The sequence below is a fragment of the Dermacentor albipictus genome, chromosome 1 (genome assembly GCF_038994185.2).
Source record: "Dermacentor albipictus isolate Rhodes 1998 colony chromosome 1, USDA_Dalb.pri_finalv2, whole genome shotgun sequence".
NCBI classification, from domain to species: domain Eukaryota; kingdom Metazoa; phylum Arthropoda; class Arachnida; order Ixodida; family Ixodidae; genus Dermacentor; species Dermacentor albipictus.
In genome coordinates this window covers 96,090,155-96,106,930 of record NC_091821.1, presented here as the reverse complement: position 1 = coordinate 96,106,930, position 16,776 = coordinate 96,090,155, and the positions used below count along the sequence as shown (strand labels likewise).

Below are 16,776 nucleotides of genomic sequence, written 5' to 3'. Positions count from 1 at the left end.
AGCGCCGTGGCGCGGAGCTACCGGCAGATAAGGCCGGGACAGTCTAAGAAAGGTCCACCGCTGGGAATGGATGTGTTGAGTTTACATGTATAGGCGTACTTTGGCTAAAATATAGGGACAAAGACTTTGATTCGCCCTCGTAGTGTATCGAAATATAGAAAACAACAAGGAAAAGGGATATGAAAGTGGACCAAAAAAATAGCTTGCCGGAGCCGAGCATGAAGTTTGTTTAATGTGGTATACTCAACGCTAATTGCATTTGTCCCCCTCGGCGGAAGAGTTACGTAGTAAAATGGTAGCAGAGATATACGAAGACGAAATTTTCCCATTTTAATTTCGTATGCAATCTGCGACGCCGATAACGCCACCATTACATCACGAATTTCGCAGTATATTTATGTGTTCTGTCTTTTTTGTACTATACAAGCCCAGCAATGTTGCCAGTTCGAGTTCTTGCTTCTTTTTTACTGCACCATGATGTTGTTTTCTTCTTCTTTTTTTTACCGGTAAACATTTATGTTTTTCAGAGCAACGGGCTATGTCATGCACTGTAGTCAAGTGCTGCGGATAAGATTTAATTATCACGCCTAATATAAGTACACAAGCATTTTAGCATTCTGCTCCCTCCGGAATTCGGCCGGTATTCGAAACCGCGACCATGCGCTTCGTGGCAGAACGCCGTAACCATGCACTCTCGTCGCATATTCCTGAAATGCGGCTCTCGTTGTTTATATTAGGAGACGCCCGTGACCAGCGAAACACCATCCGAAGATTTGCGGAAAGCGCTGGAATGGGAGCTGGGCCTGGACAGCCGGGACTTGCGCAGCCATGCGTGGTACCACGGCACCATCCCGCGGCAGCGTGCCGAGGAGCTCATGACCGTCGACGGGGGCTTCCTGGTGCGAGACTGCGTCTCGCGACCCGGCGATTACGTTCTCACGTGCTGCTGGAAGGGTGCACCGCTCCACTTCGTCATCAACAAGGTGATTGTTGCGCTGTGCTGTGACCCCCTGTTTGTGATTACACGCGTTTAACTGCTCGGCTTGAAATGAAATTCGAGCATTCTTTGCGTGGCGATTTGAAAAGATGCATTCCTCTTTTCTTTGTATCTTAATTCAGAAGTTTACCTTGCACCCGCCGTGGTTGCTCAGTGGCTATGGTGTTGGGCTGCTGAGCACGAGGTCGCGGGATCGAATCCCGGCCGCGGCGGCCGCATTTCGATGGGGGCGAAATGCGAAAACACCCGTGTGCTTAGATTTAGGTGCACGTTAAAGAACCCCAGGTGGTCAAAATTTCCGGAGTCCTCCACCACGGCGTGCCTCATAATCAGAAAGTGGTTTTGGCACATAAAACCCCAAATATTATTAAGTTTACCTTGCGGCGTAAAATGGCCGGCTGATGCATATATGCATGTAATTGCTAAAAAAAATCAATACGATGCATTTTTAAAAAAATAATCTCGCGCGATCGTCGACCCTACGCCGTATCAGCGGCCTTGTAGCAGAAAGGGGCACTCCTGAAGCGAACAGCGTAGCGGAGTAAATTCTAACTGGAAGTTACTGTCGCCGATGCCGCCGCCCATCGCCGCTACAGGGCCACTGAGCCGCCGTGCAGTCGGCCGTCGCGCGATATTATCAAAAAAGAATTGCAAGAGCGTACATATAGTATAGCTTGTTATCTCCAATAAAGCTATACTACTTTCTTGACCACTACTTGATTTTTGCTCAAGAAAAAGCGCCAAAATCAGAATGCAGCATACTTTTTTATGGCGCTGCATACCTCACTGCTAACGAGCTTTCATCGCCTGCATAAATTATAAATTTGAGCGATTGCTCAGTGCGTATTTTGCACTGCAGTATATTGCAACTTGTGTATCGCAACCGCTTACTTTGGGGTGCCTCGATGCCAGCGCCGCGACCCCAAGGCATCCTGCGCTAGAGTGGCCTCTGCCTGCGCGTGCACTGAACGCTGACCCCGTGGCTTTTTGTGTGCACGCGAATCGTCGACGTCGGCCCGCACATTTTCGCGTTGGGAAACATTGCTCAAAGCGCGTGCGTAGAAACTCGCCCTCCATTCAGCGAAGGTTCATTTGTCACAGCTTTATTTTATGCTCAGCGTGGCGGTCTGCTTTCAGGTGTAGCTTAAAAGAAAGGTTATATCTTTCCGCAGAAAACTATAAAAAACATAGTACACTCTAGTTGTATACGAGGAAGCTTTAACTTGGGCCCAACGCCGATGCCGCCTATTCAAATACATGTAAAACGCAGAAATGCTTATCTGAGACAACCATGCTGGACCGATTTTAATGAAATATGTTTTGCATTTGAGAGAGAAAGTTAAACGCCAGTGATTATAGAAGCGGAAATTTGATTTAGGGCCCGATATTTCTTACAGGAATTTCCAAAATTTGGTAGCTCGAGAAATGTACTAGCACAATGTTCACAAATCTGTAACTTTGTACGCAAAACAGATATCGCAGTTCTTTAAACTGCATCGGTTAGCGCATCTAAAGCGGAGAAATTTGGTATGCTAACTTACAGCTTACGGGGATTTGTTACAGTGTCTACAAGGGTTTCGCAAAAGGCCTGTTCACAAATTAGTAATGTAGTTCACAGAGGTGCACAACATAAATTTTGTGAGCTTTAGGTGCATTATTAAATCTATTTTACGGTATCTTTATATCGTCTTTTATTGCAGAGTTACCGAGCTGTAAACTTGATAGTTTCGTTTTTATAAATTTTGAAGTTTTCAACAATTGTTAGTAAAATTAATCTACGGCCTAAATAGAAAATCCGCTTCCTAGTCACTAGATTTTAACTTACTATGATTATTTTTTTTAGTCCAACAAACTTCATCAATTTCGGTGCAGTGGTTGCCGAAACAAGATTTCTCCTTTCCTATGTGCTTAGATAGGAGACCCCGAGCTAAGGCTTCAACTTTTGGAGTTGACACTTCGTCACCGCCGTGAAAAAGGGGCGTGGCCGTGTGTAGGCAGGTTCCCTAGGCGGTCGTTTTACGCCGCACCGACGTAGGCTACACACGGGTTGGGCACGCGGCGGCGGTGGTGCGATGTCTATGGTACGCATTGGATCGGCTATGCAACGCTAAATACTTCTCCTCGATGGACCTCAAGTCTGGCTACTGGCAAATAGAAGTCGATGAGAGAGATCGCGAAAAGACCGCCTTCATCACGCCAGACGGCCTCTACGAGTTCAAGGTCATGCCATTCGGACTGTGCTCGGCGCCTGCAACGTTTCAGCGCGTCATCGGACACGGTGTTAGCAGGATTGAAGTGGCAGACGTGTCTTGTTTATTTGGATGACGTCGTTGTCTTCGCCGGGAATTTCGACGGTCACCTTATAGGCGGCTTGCGACAGTATTAGAGACCATCAAGTCATCAGGGCTTACTCTGAAGCCGGAAAAGTGCCACTTCGCTTACGACGAGCTTCTATTCCTAGGCCACGTCATCAGCAAATCTGGAGTACGCCCCGACCCGCAGAAGACAGCTGCCATCGCAAAGTTCCCGCAGCCAATCGACAAGAAGGCAGTGCGCAGATTCCTTGGCATGTGTGCCTACTATGGGCGCTTTGTCAATGACTTTTCACGCATCGCGAAGCCGCTAACACACCTAACCAAATGTGATGTCGAGTTCAAGTGGCAAACACCGCAGGCCGATTTCAAGAACTCAAACGACGTATGCAGTCGCCGCCGGTACTTGCACACTTCGACGAGGACGCCGATACCGAAATCCACACTGACGCCAGTAGCCTAGGCCTCGGTGCCGTCCTAGTCCAGAGAAAAACGGACTTGAACGGGTGATATGCTAGCCGGTCGCTGTCAAAAGCGGAAGGCAATTATTCTACGACTGAAAAGGATTGCCTCGCCATCATTTGGGCTACAGCAAAATTCCGCCCCTACCTCTTTGGCAGGCCATTCAAAGTCGTCAGCGACCATCACGCGTTGTGTTGGCTAGCTAACTTAAAGGACCCTTCAGGACGGCTGGCGCGGTGGAGCCTCAGACTGCAAGAATATGACGTCACCGTAATATACAATTCCGGAAGAAAACACTGACGCCGACTGCTTATCACGCGCCCCCATCGATCCCCCGCCGCAAGACGACGAGGACGACGACGCCTTCCTTGGAATAATAAGCGCGGAATACTTCACTAAACAGCAACGAGCAGACCCGGAGCTAAAAGGCCTCGTCGAGTATTTGGAAGGGAACACCGACGTTGTCCCTAGGGCATTTAAGCGCGGGTTGTCTTCGTTCACGCTACAAAACAACCTGCTCGTGAAGAACTTCTCACCAGTCCGCGCCAGCTACCTTCTTGTTGTACCGTTAGTGCTGCGTGCAGAAGTACTGCACGCCCTACACGACAGTCCAACCGCTGGGCACCTTGGATTCTCCCGGGCGCTGTCGAGGATACAGGAAAGGTATTACTGGCCGCGTCTGACCGCCGACGTCGCCCGTTACGTCAAGACATGCCGAGACTGTCAGCGACGCAAGACACCACCGACAAGGCCAGCAGGATTACTGCAGCCGATCGAACCTCTTCGCCGACCATTCCAGCAGATTGGGATGGATTTGTTGGGGCTGTTTCCGACGTCAACGTCCGGTGGATCGTCGTGGCGACGGACTATCTCACCCGCTTCGCTGAAGCTAAAGCTCTACCAAAAGGCAACGCAGCCGAAGTGGCGAAATTTTTCGTCGAGAACATCCTGCTGCGACATGGTGCCCCAGAAGTCCTCATCACCGACAGAAGAACGGCTTTTACAGCAGAGCTCACCCAAGCCATACTGCAATACAGCCAGACAAGCCACAAGAGGACAACTGCCTACCATCCGCAAATGAATGGTCTCACGGAGGGCCTGAACAAGACCCTCGCCGACATGCTAGCAATGTGCGTCGACGTCGAGCACAAAACGTGGGACGCGGTACTGCCGTATGTAACCTTCGCTTACAACACGGCGGTGCAAGAAACAACACAGATCACGCCGTTCAAGTTGATTTACGGCAGGAACCCGACGACGACGCTCGACGCCATGCTGCCGCACGTCACTGACTAGGAGAATCTTGACGTCGCTACCTAACTCCAGCGCGCCGAAGAAGCCCGACAGCTCACCCGCCTACGGATCAAGAACCAGCAGCGTACCGACAGCCGACACTACAACCTCCGACGACTCTTCGTCGAGTACCAGCCCGGCGACCGTGTTTTGGTATGGACCCCAATACGCCGACGAGGCCTGAGTGAGAAACTGTTGCGACGCTATTTCGGACTCTACAAGGTGTTAAGAACGGCCAGCTGCAGTGCAAGTTTTGCGAACCAGTTGCGTCTGTGGAGGCAACATTCCGGGAGCGTCGCCGCACACCTCTAGCCACGGCGTGACTAAGTCGACTGTGTGTGAACAATACGTGCGTCCTCGACTCTCCGTCGCTGGAGCCGAGTTTGAAGAAGTCGCCATTGTAACTAAACGGGCTCGGCGGACCAACTATTGTTACTGAGCCGCGGGAACGTCTACTGACACCCCTTCCCACGCGCCGACTAAGACGCCAGACAATGGGCGGCCGGTGGGCGCGCTGCAGTTCGGGGAATGCCCCTACGGTGCCGGTTCGTCTCCCCTACGGTGCTTCGTCTCCCCTTTGGTGCCTGGTCAACTCGCCTACGGTGCTTGGACGGGCGTTTTCCGTCACCTGGGTATCGGGAGAGGACCGAGTGTTTAAAAACCGCTGTTGTGCGGCTGCTCAGGACACTCTCTCTCAAGCAGTCATGTTAGACTGATATAAATACTGTAAATAAACCCATATTCCTCGTTCTCGATGAGAAGCAGTCCTTCCCTTCATCAACGTCCTCAGCGTGGATACGTTGGACGACGGCAGGGGCCAGCTACCTTCTAATTCATGCCCGACTCCAATCTTGACAACGAATCACGAGCGATGGGATTGAACCCCCAATCATAACAAAGGTCATCCGACGTATTGGCGCACTGGACTATGAGGTCGTGCCAGACGGCATTTCGCATTCACAGCGGCGCCGCGCACGATCTGAAGTGGTCCACGTGGTGCGCCTTAAACCCTTTTGCGGACGCTGACGAACTTTCCTTATTTTGTTGTTTTCTTTGGTACGAGTGCTTCTTTATTACCTTCGTTTGTTTGCAGCATCGGGTCGATGCTTTTTGAGAGGGGGGTATTGCCATGTGTACTTGTCTTGATCGGGCGACACGTTTCACCGCCTAACAAATGTTATCGCGCAGCGCAGGACGCGCCTGTGAATCGGAAGTTTCTGGAATGTTATGGATGGTTCCATCCGCTGTCTCTGACCGAACCTTGTGTAATCTGATTGCATGTGTGCGCAACGCGAATAATATAGAACTTTGTGGAACGCACGCGGGTCCCAGCGATTACTCTGGAACGTTCGACGACTGATCTATAAAAGCCGACGCGCTTGACCCACTGATCAGATTTTCGACGATCGAGACCGTGTTGGCCGCTATCGCTGTGCTGTAAGTGTAGTCTGTTTTTGTGGGCACAGGTTCGCCCAATAAAAGTTAGTTTTGTATTTCACAGCATTGCTACTGTGTTCTTCAACGTCACCACCACGTGACAATATGTAAATTTGGGAAAGTTCCTGTCTGCAGCTTTCGCCAGTAAACTGCCTGTTGTTGAGTGAGTGTATTGTGGGGCGGGGGATATCTGATCCTCGCCCTTCTATGGTAATTTAGTATGTCAGAGTACGTTGGGATCACTGTCATGAAATCCTTAGGATCTCTGTTTAAGTCCGCTCGGTTTGTATGCTCGCGAGCGATCCTATCAACCCTTTGGTTGCCCTCAATCTCAGTGTGCCCCGGTACCAAAAAGATGGTGTGTCTAATGCGTTTATTCTGTTGGCTAGCGCGGAGGAAGATTTGGAGCAATTTTTGACCGATTCTGCCGCGCGGACAATATGTCTCGTGCGGCACGTTCCAAACGGAGCGAAGTGTGGCGCGTCTGCCTCGCTAATTGGGAGATCGCGAGAGGCAGCGTGTGGCTGACGCGTGGCGCGGTTTACAGCAGCCGTCGCAGATAGATATTCGCTCATGCAGCGCTTTGGCGAACAGTTGAGGTGTGCGCCGAGAGGTCGGCGCGCCGACGCCCGACTGTTCTCGCCGCGCCACCGCCGCCGATCTTTCTTGTCGGCGAGAACGGCGCGCCATTTAAGTAGGTATAAAGATTTCTTTTTTAAGTCCATCCAGCTTTGTTTAAGAGGTTGTGTTGTTTTCTTTAACTCTCTTGCCTGTCTCAAGCATAGAATCATGTCAAGCAGGGCAGCAATGAATAACACAAACAAAAGTAACCCTGCTCTCCACGCGCCTGTGCATTGTTAAGAATGGCGAGCTGCAAGGCAAAATTGCCACCCAATTACGACTAGGGGACAAGACGCGCATCCCCCACTCTCCGTCGCCGCAGTTAGGAGGCGTTCGAAGAAGCGGGCTTTGTACTGAAAACCGCCTCCCTCCACCAGCCCCATCGCCATTGTGACAGAACGAGTTCGGTGGACGAACAATGGTGCCGGAGGTCTCCAGCGCGGACCTGGTCTGCTACGCATGAACAAGCTGCCGCGGGAAAGCCGTTTTATGTTGCTTCCCAGGCCTCGTCCAGACGCAAGACAACGAGCTAACCACGATTGGCGCCGATACTTCCCGGAACGGCACCCCTCCAACGCCGGCGTCAGGCATCGGAATGTGTGTGCCTTTGTGTACGTAAACTGTTCTGCGGAGCGGCGGCAAGTTGGCGATGAGTAAACGAAGAGTCGTCGCCTCGTATGGCCGGCGGACCGAGTGTATAAAAACTGTTGTTGTGCGAATGCTGGACACACTTCTCTTGAGCAGTCATGTTAGACTGATACACTCTTTTTCTCAAGCAGTCATGTTAGACTGATTTAATTTCTGTAAATAAACCCATATTCCTCGTTCTCGATGAGGAGCAGTTCTTCACTTCATCAACGTCCTCAGCGTAAATAAGTTGGACGACGGCATGGGCCAGCTACCTTCGAATTCATGCCGTACTCCAATCTTGGCAAAGGACCACGGGCGATGGGATTGAGCCCCCAATCCGACAGCATGCGTGTCGTCACAAGTCAGCGCAACGTGGGATTCCGCAACTTCTCTTCCAAAAGCGTCAATATGGCGAAACGAGAAGAAACAACGGCCTCGAAACGTCGGAATCACGGCTTGAGGGTCGCGCGCGCTGTAGTCGCGGGTGGAATCGGCGATATGTCTGATAGCGGCATCAACCATAGCCTCCTATATTTTTCTATATATATATAGGAGGCTATGCATCAACGCGAGAGACGCAACTTGTAGCAGGATAGAAATTTCTGGCCCCGATGTGTTTAAGACGCCGTTTGGAAGTTTTCGCATTATTCCGGCCGTTGCATTCCACGGAGTTTTTCTGCTTTTCTACATGAAAATATATATATATATATATATATATATATATATATATATATATATATATATATATATATATATATTTACATGTCTACTGCATGGTGCTTTGGTCTCTGCATGGTCTTTGTAGCATTCATATAAGAAATTGAATGCAACTGACACCGATAGCTGCAGTGATCTATAAAGCAGCTTTGACATGCAGGTTCAAAAATAACTTTTTTTTTTCGGAAGTAATTGTGCATCCGAACAATGCCTGCATTTCTACTAATCGACACTTTGTTCATTCAACCTGGTGATCACGAGTTAAAAATTGAGCAAATTTGCTTTCTCCCTCATGACAACATGTCTCCGCTGAAAAAAAAAGTTCTGCTGCACACACAAAAAAATTATTTTCATTCGTTGTTCTTTAGGGAATAAGGACGTTATAAAAAGTTACATAAGCAAAGGGCTATTAATATTCAGAACAAGTGATTTCACTTATTGTCCAGTCAGGAAGGTGCGTTATAACATCTGCTGATTGGTTGACAGCTTAAGGGCTCAACCTAGCAAAAGTTGTTCGTAGAAGAGGTCAGTTTTTTTTTTACGTAAAGCATATTGTATAAACATAATCTCATTCAGAACAAGTGGAAGCAAGGTTAACATATCTAGAAAGTGTCACGGGCGTCGGTGCTGGCTTAGCAATTCTAGACGAATTCACTGACTCTTTGCTCAGTGGAAAAATATCTCGTATAAACCGTGGCACAGCAAAAATGAAAACAATTGCGACTACGACGCAACAGCAAGGCCCTGCATATTCGCGAAGAAAGGCACATACAAACACACTCAACATAAACGCTTTTAAATATGTACCCAATATATTTTTTTCATGTGTCGGCTGAAGAGCAGAAGACTTACAAAACGTTTTGTAGTTCTCTAACTTTAAAAACCGCTGTATTCGGTCCTCTCAGCGCTTAGTATGAAAAGGCCAGAATTTTAACCAGTTTAGCAAAGAAGGATGTAGCAAAATGGCTTTTTAAATTTGTGGTTTTGATTTCCACGCCGCCGCCGCCAACGAAAAATGTCCGTGCACCGCCACCGATGAATAACCCGGTGCCGCGCCGATGACGTCGCCGCCGCCGGTCGAAACCTACACGGCGCACACCTCTAGCGAACAGACGACGCGTAGCGTGCCTCGATGTCTGGCGCCATCTCGTAGCCATCGTCGCCCAGTCCGTCTCGCGCGTCACTACGCTTTTCTTTTCACGCTTTCGCCATGCCCTCTTCCTCCGCCTTCCTCCTCGCGCTATCTTTTTCCTTGCGCCTTTCATCGCCTGCTGCACTCCGCGTTCGTTCCCACCTATCGCTGTGCGCGTTCGCTCGCTTACAAGGTACAACGGCGACGCACGCCGCAGGAATGGCCGCCTAAGAGCTGCACTCTAAAATAAAGTGGACATGCTGAGTTCGTCGAAATCGCTTTAAAGTCAAGATTATTGCCATTGACGAGCTGAGCGCATCCAAAACACTCAAGGGGTTAAACTGTGTAGCGTAAGTATATTGCTTTTGTAGATTACTTATACAGTGAGTTTCCCAGCTAACATTAGCCCCAAGCTGTTAGAAAAATCTGGGACAATATATGATTATGAGACCTGCTGTGTTTGGTCATAGGTCCTCTTCCACCACAAGGATAACTTCAAGATAAGTTTCAATATTACAAGATTAACAAGTTTTTAATTTTTACTATTAGAAACCTTCTTATGGGGAAAACATTTATTGCGTCCTAACCACTCAGTCATTTCCATCGCACTATGTCCTGCATAATAGTTTTTTCTTAGCTGTACTTGTAGAGAGTGAAATATGAAAAGTGCCGCTTGATTGCGCATGCATGCGCCACGACACCAGCGGTCTCAGAAGTGATTTGGAGAAACTAACTCCGCTCATTGCTTGAATTGGCAACTGCGTGGTCATTGCGATAGGCTGCAATCATAATGAGGAACATGCAGCATTGTGATAAGTGGAAGCCAGCACTGTCAGCTTGCCACTTCCAGACACATTTGGTGGGGCATATTGATTGCCACTTCATCATTTTTTGTTGAAGGGGCTAACATAGTTGAAATTAACATAGACTATTTCATAAATACTTTGCCGAAAAAAGTAGTTCAATGCACTCAGCAGAAGCGGAGTTATTGGCAATCAAACATCCCCTACGCGGTGCTTCCGCTCTTTCTTCAATTACTTGCACTGCGAAGGCTACGGCGGAGTGGGACCTGCCTGCCCACAGTGCACCGTGTACTGAACGTCACTATGGTGCGCAGTTCAAGTTTGATTTTGGATGCTCGCACAGACGTTACTACCGATTTTGGTGCCTACATCGCCTCAAACATAGCCAAACATGGCTGTCCTCAGTGAGCCGCAGTGCGCTCAGTCAGTGGACTCTTTGCAGCACTGTCGCAGCCACACTATGTATGCTATGTAGCAGACCGCAGCTACATGCAACTTTAGTATGTATGCGCAGCGTTTGCTTTGTGCACAACGATATGAGTTCGAGCTTGCACTCATATGCTCCATTCTGGCCATGCTACGTGGTGCAGACTGGCTTTGTCCTGCACCAGCTTGATCGATGGATAGTAGCTACATCCAACTTGTGCATTTTGAAGTGTTGTCAATAGCTCAATACAAAGCAAAGTCTGCCAAGGTGTCTAACCAGGAGCGGCCAGGAGTGAGCACGCTCTGGCAAGCATGCGTGGGGTCTGACCTTAAGTTTCACGTGGTTTGAGGCTAGTTGAGTATTCAAAACTAGTCAAAATTTGCGAGACTCGACAGCTATGACAGTGATAAGCAGGGTGGCAAAAGTTTACTTCCTACGTGGGCGGCTGTGGCCGAGCATCAGCAGACAATAGTTGGCTTCTTCCGGAACTACATAATTATTATTGAAATTCGAAAGGAGATTTTTGCTTACTTCAGCTGGATTATTAAACCGCATCAATAAATATGCACAATAGCAATAGGAAGAAGCGCACTGATCTGAACACCCTTCTTGATTGATGTCAACTATTGGCCAATAGCAGTCGCACATATGATTCTGCTATATTACAAAATAAAGCATCCAGAAAAGAGTGAGGACCAGGCTTCTGTTGAAAAGAGAGCGTTTGAGGTAAAAGTGACTTCGCACTCCACTTGCAAGCTTCACGCGCCGCGCATGACTGCAAAGTTTGACTAGTTTGACTGAGATGTTCACAGCATCTACGGACAGTGCTATCCATGAGCAGTGCTTTTCACCAAGCCCGAGGGTTGGTTTGGACCCCTTTAAAGGGAAAAAATATTGACTAAAGTAAACAAATAATTTTTGAAATTTTGTTTAACTTAAAGTCTGAAAAGATGAGTGTTCAAGAGAAGTATGGTGCAGGAAAAAAAAAATTAATGCAGGCAGTTATGTCTGAGGATTACCCCCATAGCTTTAATGAGTGACCGTCGAATGGAAAAACATGCTTAGGCACGGCTTATGCAGCTACTGCAACTTCACTGATATTCAGATTGCTTATGCAAGAACTGTGAATGGAAAAGCATCAGTGGGATGAAAAGCTGCCATGTTCCTTGCCCAGAGAGTGGACAATGTGGACAGGTGAACTTCATCTGTATTAATTTTTTTTTATCCAGATGGCTAACTTAATGTCCCCGTCTGTCTACTGTGATAAATTCAATCATATAAGGGGTACCGCTCCTAGAGGCCTTATGTCTGATGTGAATCTTAAAGTGACTATTTTTGATCCAGCTGTGCTTTTGATACAAAGAATGTGTATATCATAAGGTGCCATCTGTAGGGGTACTTGATGTCATAGTTACATTAGGTTGTTTAAGTGATGTAGACAACCCCTTCTTTTGCTCCAGGGTAGGAGGTGCACCATTTGTTTGTGAGGTACAAGGTCCCCGTGGCTGCAAAGGGTTTAACATGTGCAAATACAGCTAAAGCCTTCAGTGGTGCATTTCCTTATGTAGTGGTTCGAAGAATGAGGCAGCATTTGGCCGGGCCAGCAAGGCACAGTTTATTCCTAGAATATAAACTCTGACAAATATGGCCCCTTGGTAGTGACATCTGATGGTGTGTTAGTACAATATTAGTGGTGCCATTGTGCTTTAAATAATGCATACTAATACATCTTGGTGATGAGATGCAAAATTGCTGCTTGAGGGAACACAGCAAAGGAAGTGGCTTTTCTACAACCCATTCCCCACTTCCTCTGCAATGTCCCTCATGGGTATGCACCTTAACCTGGATTCCTTTCACACTTTATTGAAGTGTATAATGAATCCAAGGAAAGCATAGGGGAAATTAGACATTCTTTTTAATTGAACCTGCCACCATGGCTTTAAATTATCCTCTGCCATGGCCATGAGTTGTGTTGGCTAACACTGTCAACCTAGTACACAAATGTAAATACTCAAGAAAGTGTACAGGAATATGGCTGCTTCAGTAGCTCAATGGTAGGGCACTGCATACTTAATGCAGAAGATGTGGCAAGGTCATTTCAATGTGGGCACAGCTTCCACCTGCAGCAAGTTGTCTTTTCATCCACTTTTAGTTCCGTTTTCCTTGTTACTTATACATTTAAATTAGGAAGAACAGTTAATTTCCTCTAGACTACCTTCATTGTCTGTTGGTTTGACTTGAATGCAACCAATGAAAAATCAAGCCCCTCAGTTCCCGTCATTCCTCTCGCTCATTACACACTTTGTGACATTCCAGGTGGTCTTGCAACCATTCACCGTGTATGAACGTGTCCAGTACCAGTTTGAGGATGACTGTTTTGACACAGTGCCTGATCTGGTGACCTTCTATGTTGGAAACAAGCGGCCAATTTCAGCTGCTTCTGGTGCTGTAGTGTCAAGGCCTGTGAATAGGAGCATGCCACTTTCTTACTATGCCCAGCGCTATGGCATTGAGGTGTCCCAAGCTGCGGAGCCACCCCAGCACCGGGCTCTTGATGCCACTACTATAGTCCCTGCACCTTCCAATGGGGTATGAGCCTGTTTCATGCTATATTTGATAGATCAAGTGCAGTCTGCATTTACAGCCCAAGTCCTAATAAAGCAAAAAAACAGGCTAAATTGGTAAATTTATACCCATTAACATTATGAATTACTCAATGTTTCAAGAAAAACTTCTTTATTTCGAACAGACATTACACAGAGCAAGTTAGGTGGACAGAGCTTGCGCTTGGTTTGGGCAGAACAGAAGCTATACTGTTACATGTATAGAGTGGAGTTGTCATTAAAAACTGATCATTTCCCATTGATGTCGCATTGACAGATGTGTCAAAAGAATGCACACTTGCTCTGTTGGAGCTTCATTCTCCAGGAACTAAATTTTTCCATCCGGTACATGGAAGGCAAAATAAATAGAAACGCGCATTGAATGAGCCAGTTATTGTACGGTAGGTTTCAGTATTGCGAACTGGAAAGTAGCTGAAAAGTGTTCTGTGGAGTTTCAACTCCCATAAAACAATTTTTTTACTTAGAAACTGAACATCATTGAAATCAGTTGATAGGAGCCTTTGACCCTTTGCTCTTTGCAGTGCCAATAGCATACAAAATACAGGGCGATCATTTTTAAGTGTTATGGAATTTTTAAATATTGCCTGTGGCAGATAGCATCATTCTTGTCCATGAGGTGGATTATTCAAAGAGGCAAACATTATTAGCATGAAAGAGAGAGAAAGATGTTTATTAGCACAAGAAATCTAAACAAATATTCAACCAATTAACGAAAGTCACTAATTAACCTAATTACTTTATGACACATTGCAATTTACTAATTGTAGCCAATGAGCTTGTAAGACGTAGCCACTTGAAATGAATTTCCAGTATGACACCAGCTTTGAGATATTATTTCCCAAAGTGTGGAACGAAATACATGGGTGTTTCAGTTACTTTTGTGCTTCAATGCATAAAAGAGCATTTTGTTAAAAAAAGTAAGTGGAACAACAGTGAATTTTTAGGGCAAGTTTGATAGCGCATATCTCCAAACTAGCGTCATTCTGGAAATTCATTCCAAGTGGATGCGCCTTGCAAGCTCACCGGCTACAATTTGTTAATTGCAATATATGCTGTAAAGTAATTAATTCAAAAGATAAGTAGTGAATTAGTTTAATTAGTTGAATATGTGTTTCGATTGCTCGTGCAAGTAATGCCTGCTGCTCTGAATAATCCAGCTCAAGGACTAGAATTATGTTATCTGCAACAGGCTATTTTTAAAAATTCCATAAAACTTAGAAATCATCACCCTGTATTGCAACCAATCCTTCTTACCACCTAAAGAAGTATAAATTAATTCGTGCTTATGAATGAATTGCTGACTAGCCTTAGCTGCTTACTTTATTACACTGGTACTCCTTTGTTGCTTTCTGTTTTTGCCCCATGTTACCACAAACTACATGTGAGAAGCATTGTCATTGCTTGTTTTCCAGCAGCATGAAGCTATAGGTTGCCGAGTTTGTCCTCAGGCTATTTTCCTGCATATCTTTGCGCAGCTATCTGCTGAGCCCCACCTGCCACAGAAATTACACTCTTTGGGCCATTCAAATACTGGGCAGATATCATCGTGTGCGACACTGCCGTGTAGGGACAACTCTGGGAGCCACAGGAGAGGCTTCATTCGTGTGGGCAGTGATCCACTGCTCAGCCCAACGTTGGAACGTAGGACCTTGGAACACAGACCACTTTCCGGCACCGTCAGCTCGGAGGCTGCCCAGAGGCAAGTTCCTGTGACTACATATGTGTAGAACCTTTTTATGTATATTTATTGTGAACGGTTTATGTAAACTACATACACAGATGGATTGGAATCCTCACCAATGCACCAAGTGGCCAAGTAATGTCATCAGCACGGCCATGCGCAGTGTCCTGCACTTATGACCTTAATTATTTTGCTTGCACCATGCTCATTGTGTTCTCTTCCCAGTGTGATTGTTCAGAAAGTAATGTGTAGAGTTGCAAAATTGATATGCATTATTTTTGATACACTGAATTGGTGTATTGATTGCTAGTTTGTTAATTTTTTTTAAAGGGAAAACATATTGACAGAAAAGTACACATTTTGAAAATTTTATTTAATTACTTTAATGTCTCCAACAGATCAATGTTTAAGAACAGTATGGTGCAGAAAAAAAATTAATGCAGGCAATTATCTCTGACGATTATCTATACAGTTATAATGGGTGACCATTCAATGGGAAAATATATGCACAAGCACAGCTTATGGAGCTACTGCAGCTTCATATATTCGGATTGCTCATGCAAGAACTGTGAATGGCAAACTTGCCAAGTTCTTTGCTCAGAGAGTGCAAAATGTAGAGAAATGAAGTTCATTATATTCCAATCTTTTAAAAATATCCAGATGGCTAATTTAAAGGCCTTGTCTATGCACTGTGATAAATTCAAGTGAATAAAGTGTACCACTCCTGGAGGCCTTATGTGTGATATGAAAATTGTAAAGTGGAGATTTTTCATTCAGCCATGCATTTTTATACAAAGAATGCGTACATCACGAGGTGCCATCTGTAGTGGAGCAGCTAAATGCAACAACAGCTTTTCTTTAATTGCCACGTGGCAAACATGGCAGTGCTGCAGTGTTCATATAGTGCTGTTAGTGTGTAATGTTTGAGCTATTTTCTATGTGCATATTTTGCTTTTATTTTTTGCTCTTGTGCCATTTCTGTAAAGTGTGAAAAAAAAATAAAATATGCAAAGGTTTGTGTGGCACAAATGAAAACAAATTTTCAATGATGATCCACAGTTAAGGCACAAACATGCGCATTTCTCCAGAAGGTTAGGAAAATTTTTTAGTTACTATTAGGTGGCTAACTAGTGAATAAAAAAAAAACGAGTTTCACTAAGTCAGTGTAATAAAGCTGAACTTGGGCCATGTATTGTAACAATTCTTTTCATTTTTTTTTTCGCCCTCTGTGATTATTTTGGACATCGCCACACTGTCATTATCGCTGTAATCATCAATTCGGAACGGATAAGAAAAGAATGGAAAAATCAAATGGATTATTGCAAAGTATGGCCTCTCATTTCACCTATGTAAATGGCACCAGTTTATTTTAAAGCTTTCTTAACAATACATGGGACACAGCATTGTGTGATAGATGATGAATTCCCATCGATTTGGGGGAAACAGAAAATACTGGGAGAATAAAAGTCAACAAGACAGCGAGAACGTTGACCATGATTCTAGATCTTTTGTATGCTACAATGTGACTTGTGGGTGTATCTTTCGGAAGTGAAATCAGTTGAAGACCAGTGTCCCCCCTGTTCTGCTAACGACTCGACTGCCCTGAAGCACTGGAAATTCATCACATATCAGGATTCCAA

At 45.9% G+C, this 16,776-nt stretch overlaps 1 protein-coding gene across 6 annotated transcripts in view; it reads left to right on the top strand.

Annotated features, from left to right (window-relative positions):
- Positions 1–16,776, top strand: part of LOC135902635 (breast cancer anti-estrogen resistance protein 3 homolog) — a 252,610-nt gene that overhangs the window by 215,660 nt on the left and 20,174 nt on the right. For all 6 annotated transcript variants that reach the window (XM_065432828.2, XM_065432830.2, XM_070523630.1 and 3 more), the window contains 3 exons: positions 738–983; positions 13,148–13,420; positions 14,931–15,154. In XM_065432828.2, the coding sequence (XP_065288900.1) occupies positions 738–983; positions 13,148–13,420; positions 14,931–15,154 (743 nt within the window). The remainder of the gene's footprint in view (positions 1–737; positions 984–13,147; positions 13,421–14,930; positions 15,155–16,776) is intronic.